Source organism: Salvelinus alpinus, chromosome 6 (genome assembly GCF_045679555.1).
Source record: "Salvelinus alpinus chromosome 6, SLU_Salpinus.1, whole genome shotgun sequence".
In the NCBI taxonomy this organism is placed as follows: domain Eukaryota; kingdom Metazoa; phylum Chordata; class Actinopteri; order Salmoniformes; family Salmonidae; genus Salvelinus; species Salvelinus alpinus.
Window position 1 is genome coordinate 95,514,786 of NC_092091.1, and position 11,803 is coordinate 95,526,588.

At 49.9% G+C, this 11,803-nt stretch overlaps 1 protein-coding gene across 1 annotated transcript in view; it reads left to right on the forward strand.

The window, feature by feature from the left end:
• The window catches only part of n4bp2 (NEDD4 binding protein 2), a 38,343-nt gene extending 27,264 nt beyond the window's left edge, over positions 1–11,079 (forward strand). Inside the window, exons 14-17 of the mRNA XM_071408416.1 lie at positions 1,772–1,957; positions 5,477–5,645; positions 6,779–6,902; positions 9,115–11,079. Of these exons, the coding sequence (XP_071264517.1) occupies positions 1,772–1,957; positions 5,477–5,645; positions 6,779–6,902; positions 9,115–9,160 (525 nt within the window). The 3' untranslated portion in view covers positions 9,161–11,079. The remainder of the gene's footprint in view (positions 1–1,771; positions 1,958–5,476; positions 5,646–6,778; positions 6,903–9,114) is intronic.
• The last annotated feature ends 724 nt before the right edge of the window (positions 11,080–11,803 follow it).

Here is an 11,803-nt window from a genome sequence, read left to right on the forward strand (position 1 = left end):
GGTGTTCTGTTGTTGACGGAGGCCCTGGTCGGTGTTCTGTTGTTGACGGAGACCCTGGTCGGTGTTCTGTTGTTGATGGAGACCCTGGTCGGTGTTCTGTTGTTGATGGAGACCCTGGTCGGTGTTCTGTTGTTGATGGAGGCCCTGGTCGGTGTTCTGTTGTTGATGCAGATCCTGGTCGGTGTTCTGTTGTTGATGCAGATCCTGGTTGGTGTTCTGTTGTTGATGGAGACCCTGGTCGGTGTTCTGTTGTTGATGCAGGCCTGGTCGGTGTTCTGTTGTTGATGGAGACCCTGGTCGGTGTTCTGTTGTTGATGCAGACCCTGGTCGGTGTTCTGTTGTTGATGGAGACCCTGGTCGGTGTTCTGTTGTTGATGGAGATCCTGGTCGGTGTTCTGTTGTTGATGGAGATCCTGGTCGGTGTTCTGTTGTTGACGGAGACCCTGGTCGGTGTTCTGTTGTTGATGGAGATCCTGGTCGGTGTTCTGTTGTTGATGCAGATCCTGGTCGGTGTTCTGTTGTTGATGGAGACCCTGGTCGGTGTTCTGTTGTTGATGCAGACCCTGGTCGGTGTTCTGTTGTTGACGGAGACCCTGGTCGGTGTTCTGTTGTTGATGGAGATCCTGGTCGGTGTTCTGTTGTTGATGCAGACCCTGGTCGGTGTTCTGTTGTTGATGCAGATCCTGGTCGGTGTTCTGTTGTTGATGGAGACCCTGGTCGGTGTTCTGTTGTTGATGGAGACCATGGTCGGTGTTCTGTTGTTGACGGAGACCCTGGTCGGTGTTCTGTTGTTGATGGAGACCCTGGTCGGTGTTCTGTTGTTGATGCAGACCCTGGTCGGTGTTCTGTTGTTGATGGAGACCCTGGTCGGTGTTCTGTTGTTGATGGAGACCCTGGTCGGTGTTCTGTTGTTGATGGAGACCGTGGTCGGTGTTCTGTTGTTGATGCAGACCCTGGTCGGTGTTCTGTTGTTGATGGAGACCCTGGTCGGTGTTCTGTTGTTGATGGAGACCCTGGGCGGTGTTCTGTTGTTGATGGAGACCCTGGTCGGTGTTCTGTTGTTGATGGAGACCCTGGTCGGTGTTCTGTTGTTGATGCAGACCCTGGTCGGTGTTCTGTTGTTGATGCAGATCCTGGTTGGTGTTCTGTTGTTGATGGAGACCCTGGTCGGTGTTCTGTTGTTGATGGAGACCATGGTCGGTGTTCTGTTGTTGACGGAGACCCTGGCTGGTGTTCTGTTGTTGATGGAGACCCTGGTCGGTGTTCTGTTGTTGATGGAGACCCTGGTCGGTGTTCTGTTGTTGATGTAGATCCTGGTCGGTGTTCTGTTGTTGATGGAGACCCTGGTCGGTGTTCTGTTGTTGATGCAGACCCTGGTCGGTGTTCTGTTGTTGATGGAGATCCTGGTCGGTGTTCTGTTGTTGATGGAGACCCTGGTCGGTGTTCTGTTGTTGATGGAGACCCTGGTCGGTGTTCTGTTGTTGATGGAGACCCTGGTCGGTGTTCTGTTGTTGATGCAGACCCTGGTCGGTGTTCTGTTGTTGATGCAGACCCTGGTCGGTGTTCTGTTGTTGATGCAGACCCTGGTCGGTGTTCTGTTGTTGATGGAGACCCTGGTTGGTGTTCTGTTGTTACAGTTGATACATTGGATCAGAAAAGTTGATACAAAGTTGATCTCTACCCCCTTCCCCTCTCTACCCCCCCTTCCCCTCTCTACCCCCCCTTCCCCTCTCTACCCCCCTCTCCCCCTCCCCCTCTCTACCCCTCTCAGAGGCGTGCAGCGCCAGTGGCCCCTCCCCAGTCCCTCTCTCAGTACCAGGATGTTGAGGACCCAGAGTATGAAGACTTCCGAGCCGAGGCCCGGCTCCAGAGAGGCAGACAGCTGGAGAGCTTCAGCAAGGCTGCAGAGGCTTACAGACAGGGACGCAAAGACGTAGCCTCCTACTACGCACAACAGGTGTGTGTGTGTGTGTGTGTGTGTGTGTGTGTGTGTGTGTGTGTGTGTGTGTGTGTGTGTGTGTGTGTGTGTGTGTGTGTGTGTGTGTGTGTGTGTGTGTGTGTGTGTGTGTGTGTGTGTGTGTGTGTGGTTATTTGAATAATGTCTGTTTCCTGATGTGTTGTAATTTGACTCAGTAGTTTTAAAGGGATACTTGGACATGTTGGCATTGAAGCCCTTTATCTACTGACCCAGAGTCAGATGAGTCTCTTTATCTACTGACCCAGAGTCAGATGAGGTCCTTTATCTACTGACCCAGAGTCATATGAGGCCCTTTATCTACTGACCCAGAGTCAGATGAGGCCCTTTATCTACTGACCCAGAGTCAGATGAGGCCCTTTATCTACTGACCCAGAGTCAGATGAGGCCCTTTATCTACTGACCCAGAGTCAGATGAGGTCCTTTATCTACTGACCCAGAGTCAGATGAGGTCCTTTATCTACTGACCCAGAGTCAGATGAAGCCCTTTATCTACTGACCCAGAGTCAGATGAGGTCCTTTATCTACTGACCCAGAGTCAGGTGAGGTCCTTTATCTACTGACCCAGAGTCAGATGAGGTCCTTTATCTACTGACCCAGAGTCAGATGAGGTCCTTTATCTACTGACCCAGAGTCAGATGAGGTCCTTTATCTACTGACCCAGAGTCAGATGAGGCCCTTTATCTACTGACCCAGAGTCAGATGAGGCCCTTTATCTACTGACCCAGAGTCAGATGAGGTCCTTTATCTACTGACCCAGAGTCAGATGAGGCCCTTTATCTACTGACCCAGAGTCAGATGAGGCCCTTTATCTACTGACCCAGAGTCAGATGAGGCCCTTTATCTACTGACCCAGAGTCAGATGAGGCCCTTTATCTACTGACCCAGAGTCAGATGAGGTCCTTTATCTACTGACCCAGAGTCAGATGAGGTCCTTTATCTACTGACCCAGAGTCAGATGAAGCCCTTTATCTACTGACCCAGAGTCAGATGAGGTCCTTTATCTACTGACCCAGAGTCAGGTGAGGTCCTTTATCTACTGACCCAGAGTCAGATGAGGTCCTTTATCTACTGACCCAGAGTCAGATGAGGTCCTTTATCTACTGACCCAGAGTCAGATGAGGTCCTTTATCTACTGACCCAGAGTCAGATGAGGCCCTTTATCTACTGACCCAGAGTCAGATGAGGCCCTTTATCTACTGACCCAGAGTCAGATGAGGTCCTTTATCTACTGACCCAGAGTCAGATGAGGCCCTTTATCTACTGACCCAGAGTCAGATGAGGCCCTTTATCTACTGACCCAGAGTCAGATGAGGCCTTGGTATGTCCCCCCCCATGGTATCGTTATGGTATCGTTTTGGTACAGTCCCCCCCATGGTATCGTTTTGGTACAGTCCCCCCCATGGTATCGTTTTGGTACAGTCCCCCCCATGGTATCGTTTTGGTACAGTCCCCCCCATGGTATCGTTATGGTATCGTTTTGGTACAGTCCCCCTCATGGTATCGTTTTGGTACAGTCCCCCCCATGGTATCGTTTTGGTACAGTCCCCCCCATGGTATCGTTTTGGTACAGTCCCCCCCATGGTATCGTTATGGTATCGTTTTGGTACAGTCCCCCTCATGGTATCGTTTTGGTGCAGTCCCCCCCATGGTATCGTTTTGGTGCAGTCCCCCCCATGGTATCGTTTTGGTACAGTCCCCCCCATGGTATCGTTATGGTATCGTTTTGGTACAGTCCCCCCCATGGTATCGTTTTGGTACAGTCCCCCCCATGGTATCGTTATGGTATCGTTTTGGTACAGTCCCCCTCATGGTATCGTTTTGGTACAGTCCCCCCCTGGTATCGTTTTGGTACAGTCCCCCCCATGGTATCGTTTTGGTACAGTCCCCCCCATGGTATCGTTATGGTATCGTTTTGGTACAGTCCCCCTCATGGTATCGTTTTGGTGCAGTCCCCCCCATGGTATCGTTTTGGTACAGTCCCCCCCATGGTATCGTTTTGGTACAGTCCCCCCCATGGTATCGTTTGGGTACAGTCCCCCTCATGGTATGGTTTTGGTACAGTCCCCCCCATGGTATCGTTATGGTATCGTTTTGGTACAGTCCCCCTCATGGTATCGTTTTGGTACAGTCCCCCCCATGGTATCGTTATGGTATCGTTTTGGTACAGTCCCCCTCATGGTATCGTTTTGGTACAGTCCCCCTCATGGTATCGTTTTGGTGCAGTCCCCCCCATGGTATCGTTTTGGTACAGTCCCCCTCATGGCATCGTTTTGGTACAGTCCCCCCCATGGTATCGTTTTGGTACAGTCCCCCTCATGGCATCGTTTTGGTACAGTCCCCCCCATGGTATCGTTTTGGTACAGTCCCCCTCATGGTATCGTTTTGGTACAGTCCCCCCCATGGTATCGTTTTGGTACAGTCCCCCTCATGGTATCGTTTTGGTACAGTCCCCCCCATGGTATCGTTTTGGTACAGTCCCCCTCATGGTATCGTTTTGGTACAGTCCCCCTCATGGTATCGTTTTGGTACAGTCCCCCCATGGTATCGTTTTGGTACAGTCCCCCCCATGGTATCGTTTTGGTACAGTCCCCCCCATGGTATCGTTTTGGTACAGTCCCCCCCATGGTATCGTTTGGGTACAGTCCCCCCCATGGTATCGTTTTGGTACAGTCCCCCTCATGGTATGGTTTTGGTACAGTCCCCCTCATGGTATGGTTTTGGTACAGTCCCTCCCATGGTATTGTTTTGGTACAGTCCCCCCCATGGTATCATTTTGGTACAGTCCCCCTCATGGTATCGTTTTGGTATAGTCCCCCTCATGGTATCGTTTTGGTACAGTCCCCCTCATGGTATCGTTTTGGTACAGTCCCCCCCATGGTATCGTTTTGGTACAGTCCCCCTCATGGTATCGTTTTGGTACAGTCCCCCTCATTGTATCGTTTTGGTACAGTCCCCCCCATGGTATCGTTTTGGTACAGTCCCCCTCATGGTATCGTTTTGGTACAGTCCCCCTCATGGTATCGTTTTGGTACAGTCCCCCTCATGGTATCGTTTTGGTACAGTCCCCCCCATGGTATCGTTTTGGTACAGTCCCCCTCATGGTATCGTTTTGGTACAGTCCCCCTCATGGTATCGTTTTGGTACAGTCCCCCCCATGGTATCGTTTTGGTACAGTCCCCCCCATGGTATCGTTTTGGTACAGTCCCCCCCCCCCCCCCCCCATGGTATTGTTTTGGTACATACCTCCCATGGTATCGTTTTGGTACAGTCCCCCCCATGGTATCGTTTTGGTACAGTCCCCCCCATGGTATCGTTTTTGTATTGAGTATAGTGATACTAAACCTAACATCGATATCCAAGACAAAATTCTGATATCGTGACAACACTAAAAGTGTGTGTGTGTGTGTGTGTGTGTGTGTGTGTGTGTGTGTGTGTGTGTGTGTGTGTGTGTGTGTGTGTGTGTGTGTGTGTGTGTGTGTGTGTGTGTGTGTGTGCCAGGGTCATCTCCATGGTCAGAAGATGCATGAAGCCCACCACCGTGCGGCGGCCCAGATCTTTGAGCGGGTCAACTCCTCCCTGCTGCCGCAGAACGTTCTGGACCTCCACGGACTGCATGTCGACGAGGCCTTGCTCCACCTGTCACAGGTGTTGGAGAGGAAGACCACAGGTACACCTAGCTAGACCTCCAGGCTGTTAGAGAGGAAGACCACAGGTACACCTAGCTAGACCTCCAGACTGTTAGAGAGGAAGACCACAGGTACACCTAGCTAGACCTCCAGGCTGTTAGAGAGGAAGACCACAGGTACACCTAGCTAGACCTCCAGGCTGTTAGAGAGGAAGACCACAGGTACACCTAGCTAGACCTCCAGGCTGTTAGAGAGGAAGACCACAGGTACACCTAGCTAGACCTCCAGGCTGTTAGAGAGGAAGACCACAGGTACACCTAGCTAGACCTCCAGGCTGTTAGAGAGGAAGACCACAGGTACACCTAGCTAGACCTCCAGGCTGTTAGAGAGGAAGACCACAGGTACACCTAGCTAGACCTCCAGGCTGTTAGAGAGGAAGACCACAGGTACACCTAGCTAGACCTCCAGGCTGTTAGAGAGGAAGACCACAGGTACACCTAGCTAGACCTCCAGGCTGTTGGAGAGGAAGACCACAGGTACACCTAGCTAGACCTCCAGGCTGTTAGAGAGGAAGACCACAGGTACACCTAGCTAGACCTCCAGGCTGTTAGAGAGGAAGACCACAGGTACACCTAGCTAGACCTCCAGGCTGTTAGAGAGGAAGACCACAGGTACACCTAGCTAGACCTCCAGACTGTTAGAGAGGAAGACCACAGGTACACCTAGCTAGACCTCCAGGCTGTTAGAGAGGAAGACCACAGGTACACCTAGCTAGACCTCCAGGCTGTTAGAGAGGAAGACCACAGGTACACCTAGCTAGACCTCCAGACTGTTAGAGAGGAAGACCACAGGTACACCTAGCTAGACCTCCAGACTGTTAGAGAGGAAGACCACAGGTACACCTAGCTAGACCTCCAGGCTGCCTGATGAAGAGGTTTTACCTCACCTGTCACAGGTGTTAGAGAGGAAGACCACAGTTACACAGAGCACATGTTATTTTGTTCCCTAAATGTGACCATATGTTCTCCTCCGTTCCCTCTGTGTGTGTGTGTGTGTGTGTGTGTGTGTGTGTGTGTGTGTGTGTGTGTGTGTGTGTGTGTGTGTGTGTGTGTGTGTGTGTGTGTGTGTGTGTGTGTGTGTGTGTGTGTGTGTGTGTGTGTGTGTGTGTGTATAGAGTGTCAGCAGGGTGTGTGTAGGTCTCAGCTGTCGGTGATAACAGGAAGAGGGAACCACAGCCAAGGAGGAGTTGCTCGTATCCGCCCTGCTGTCATAGACTTCCTCAACACACAGGGCTACAGGTACACACACACACTGGGCTACAGGTACACACACACACTGGGCTACAGGTACACACACACACTGGGCTACAGGTACACACACACACACTGGGCTACAGGTACACACACACTGGGCTATAGGTACACACACACTGGGCTACAGGTACACACACACACTGGGCTACAGGTACACACACACACTGGGCTACAGGTACACACACACACTGGGCTACAGGTACACACACACACTGGGCTACAGGTACACACACTGGGCTACAGGTACACACACTGGGCTACAGGTACACACACTGGGCTACAGGTACACACACACACTGGGCTACAGGTACACACACAGGGCTACAGGTACACACACTGGGCTACAGGTACACACACTGGGCTACAGGTACACACACACACTGGGCTACAGGTACACACACACACTGGGCTACAGGTACACACACTGGGCTACAGGTACACACACACACTGGGCTACAGGTACACACACTGGGCTACAGGTACACACACACACTGGGCTACAGGTACACACACAGGGCTACAGGTACACACACTGGGCTACAGGTACACACACTGGGCTACAGGTACACACACACACTGGGCTACAGGTACACACACACACTGGGCTACAGGTACACACACACACTGGGCTACAGGTACACACACACACTGGGCTACAGGTACACACACACACTGGGCTACAGGTACACACACACACAGGGCTACAGGTGCACACACTGGGCTACAGGTACACACACTGGGCTACAGGTACACACACTGGGCTACAGGTACACACACACACTGGGCTACAGGTACACACACAGGGCTACAGGTACACACACTGGGCTACAGGTACACACACTGGGCTACAGGTACACACACTGGGCTACAGGTACACACACACACTGGGCTACAGGTACACACACTGGGCTACAGGTACACACACTGGGCTACAGGTACACACACTGGGCTACAGGTACACACACACACTGGGCTACAGGTACACACACACACACTGGGCTACAGGTACACACACACACTGGGCTACAGGTACACACACACACTGGGCTACAGGTACACACACACACTGGGCTACAGGTACACACACACACTGGGCTACAGGTACACACACACACTGGGCTACAGGTACACACACACACACACTGGGCTACAGGTACACACACACACACACTGGGCTACAGGTACACACACACACACACTGGGCTACAGGTACACACACACACTGGGCTACAGGTATACACACACACTGGGCTACAGGTACACACACACACACTGGGCTACAGGTACACACACACACACTGGGCTACAGGTACACACACACACACTGGGCTACAGGTACACACACACACACTGGGCTACAGGTACACACACACACACTGGGCTACAGGTACACACACACACACTGGGCTACAGGTACACACACACACACACTGGGCTACAGGTACACACACTGGGCTACAGGTACACACACACACTGGGCTACAGGTACACACACACACTGGGCTACAGGTACACACACACACTGGGCTACAGGTACACACACACACTGGGCTACAGGTACACACACACACTGGGCTACAGGTACTCACACACACACTGGGCTACAGGTACACATACACACTGGGCTACAGGTACACACACACACTGGGCTACAGGTACACACACACACTGGGCTACAGGTACACACACACACTGGGCTACAGGTACACACACACACTGGGCTACAGGTACACACACACACACTGGGCTACAGGTACACACACACACTGGGCTACAGGTACACACACACACTGGGCTACAGGTACACACACACACTGGGCTACAGGTACACACACACACTGGGCTACAGGTACACACACACACTGGGCTACAGGTACACACACACACACACACTGGGCTACAGGTACACACACACACACACACTGGGCTACAGGTACACACACACACTGGGCTACAGGTACACACACACACTGGGCTACAGGTACACACACACACTGGGCTACAGGTACACACATACACTGGGCTACAGGTACACACATACACTGGGCTACAGGTACACACACACACACACACACACTGGGCTACAGGTACACACACACACACACACACAGGGCTACAGGTACACACACAATCATTATGTCAATACTAGTTAACGCTACACACTCCCCTCTCTCTCTCCCCCCCTCCCTCTCTCCAGGTTTATTGAGCCTAAGCCGGGTCTGCTGTTGGTGTGTCTGAACTGAGATGAAGCTGTCATGTGACTGACTGCCCTTATCAAGACACTACTGTCTCCTCCCCCTCTCCCTCCTCCCCCCTCTCCCTCCTCCCCCTCTCCCCTGGAATCTACCTCTACCACTTCCTCTCACAAACACAAGAAACACATCCTCTGTCTCTCCCCCTCTCTCTCTCTCTCTCTTCATCTTTCTCCATGTCTCCCCCTCTCTCTCTCTCTCTCTCTGTCTCTCTCTCTGTCTCTCTCTCTCTGTCTCTCTCTGTCTCTCTCTGTCTCTCTCTCTTCATCTTTCTCCATGTCTCCCCCCCTCTCTCTCTCTCTGTCTCTCTCTCTGTCTCTCTCTCTCTGTCTCTCTCTGTCTCTCTCTTCGTCTTTCTCCATGTCTCCCCCTCTCTCTCTCTCTGTCTCTCTCTCTCTGTCTCTCTCTCTCTCTCTCTCTTCATCTTTCTCCATGTCTCCCCCCCTCTCTCTCCCTCTGTCTCTCTCTCTGTCTCTCTCTCTCTGTCTCTCTCTGTCTCTCTCTTCGTCTTTCTCCATGTCTCCCCCTCTCTCTCTCTCACAATTATTTTAATAGCTGCCAAAGAAAATGTCTTAACCTCTTTTTATGTCTTCACTGTTGCCAGTTTGTACAATATTTGTGTTTTTGTATGAAACTTTATCAGGATTTACAAACGATGACAGAGCAAAGAGTCCATTTTAAATGATATTAAATGTACATATTAAATGTTGATTTTTAGATAAATTTTATAAAACCACGTAAAACTAAGTGTATGTAATTTATCTTAACATGATGTTTCTGTAATGGTGAATGTGTGGAGTTATTTACATTTTAATAGACCTGGATATTGGGGTTTGATATCTGAGTCGTTTATACATTAGATCAGAAGTGATATCTGGGCCGTTTATACATTAGATCAGAAGTGATATCTGGGTCGTTTATACATTAGATCAGAAAGTGATATCTGGGTCGTTTATACATTAGATCAGAAGTGATATCTGGGCCGTTTATACATTAGATCAGAAGTGATATCTGGGTCGTTTATACATTAGATCAGAAGTGATATCTGGGCCGTTTATACATTAGATCAGAAGTGATATCTGGGTCGTTTTATACATTAGATCAGAAGTGATATCTGGGTCGTTTATACATTAGATCAGAAAGTGATATCTGGGCCGTTTATACATTAGATCAGAAGTGATATCTGGGCCGTTTATACATTAGATCAGAAGTGATATCTGGGCCGTTTATACATTAGATCAGAAGTGATATCTGGGTCGTTTATACATTAGATCAGAAGTGATATCTGGGCCGTTTATACATTAGATCAGAAGTGATATCTGGGCCGTTTATACATTAGATCAGAAAGTGATATCTGGGACGTTTATACATTAGATCAGAAAGTGTATTGACCTGGATATTTAGGTTTGATATCTGTCCGTTTATAAATTAGATGAAAAGTGATATAATTTGGAACGTAATCTAAAGAATAGGTGATGCTCCGATTTTAAAAAGTGAATGGCGTGAATCCCAAATGATATCCTAATCCCTATGTAGTGCTCTTCGCAGTATAGCCTGGATAAAGGTAGTGCACTATGTTATCTCAGTTATTAAATGACCCAGAAACAGTGTTTGGTTAAGGTTAGGATTAGGATAAAGGTTAGGGTTAGAGCTAGGGTTAGGATGAGGGTTAAGGTTAGGATAAGGGTTAAGGTTAGGATAAGGGTTAAGGTTAGGGTAAGGGTTAAGGTAAGGGTTAGGATAAGTGTTAAGGTTAGGATAAGGGTTAAGGTTAGGATGTGGGTTAGGGTAAGGGTTAAGGTTGGGATGAGGGTTAAGGATGTGGGTTAGAGCTAGGGTTAGTAGATAGTTAAGATGTTACTGATAGCATCTACAGATGGATGATCCCAATAAAGAGTTCACTAATTGTTTACCGTGGTGACATGTTGTACTTTTAACATTAAGCCATAGGGACTGACTCCTAAAAGGGTTAGGGACTGACTCCTAAAAGGGTTAGGGACTGACTCCTAAAAGGGTTAGGGACTGACTCCTAAAAGGGTTAGGGACTGACTCCTAAAAGGGTTAGGGACTGACTCCTAAAAGGGGTAGGGACTGACTCCTAAAAGGGTTAGGGACTGACTCCTAAAAGGGGTAGGGACTGACTCCTAAAAGGGTTAGGGACTGACTCCTAAAAGGGTTAGGGACTGACTCCTAAAAGGGGTAGGGACTGACTCCTAAAAGGGGTAGGGACTGACTCCTAAAAGGGGTAGGGACTGACTCCTAAAAGGGTTAGGGACTGACTCCTAAAAGGGGTAGGGACTGACTCCTAAAAGGGTTAGGGACTGACTCCTAAAAGGGTTAGGGACTGACTCCTAAAAGGGTTAGGGACTGACTCCTAAAAGGGGTAGGGACTGACTCCTAAAAGGGGTAGGGACTGACTCCTAAAAGGGTTAGGGACTGACTCCTAAAAGGGTTAGGGACTGACTCCTAAAAGGGTTAGGGACTGACTCCTAAAAGGGTTAGGGACTGACTCCTAAAAGGGGTAGGGACTGACTCCTAAAAGGGTTAGGGACTGACTCCTAAAAGGGTTAGGGACTGACTCCTAAAAGGGGTAGGGACTGACTCCTAAAAGGGTTAGGGACTGACTCCTAAAAG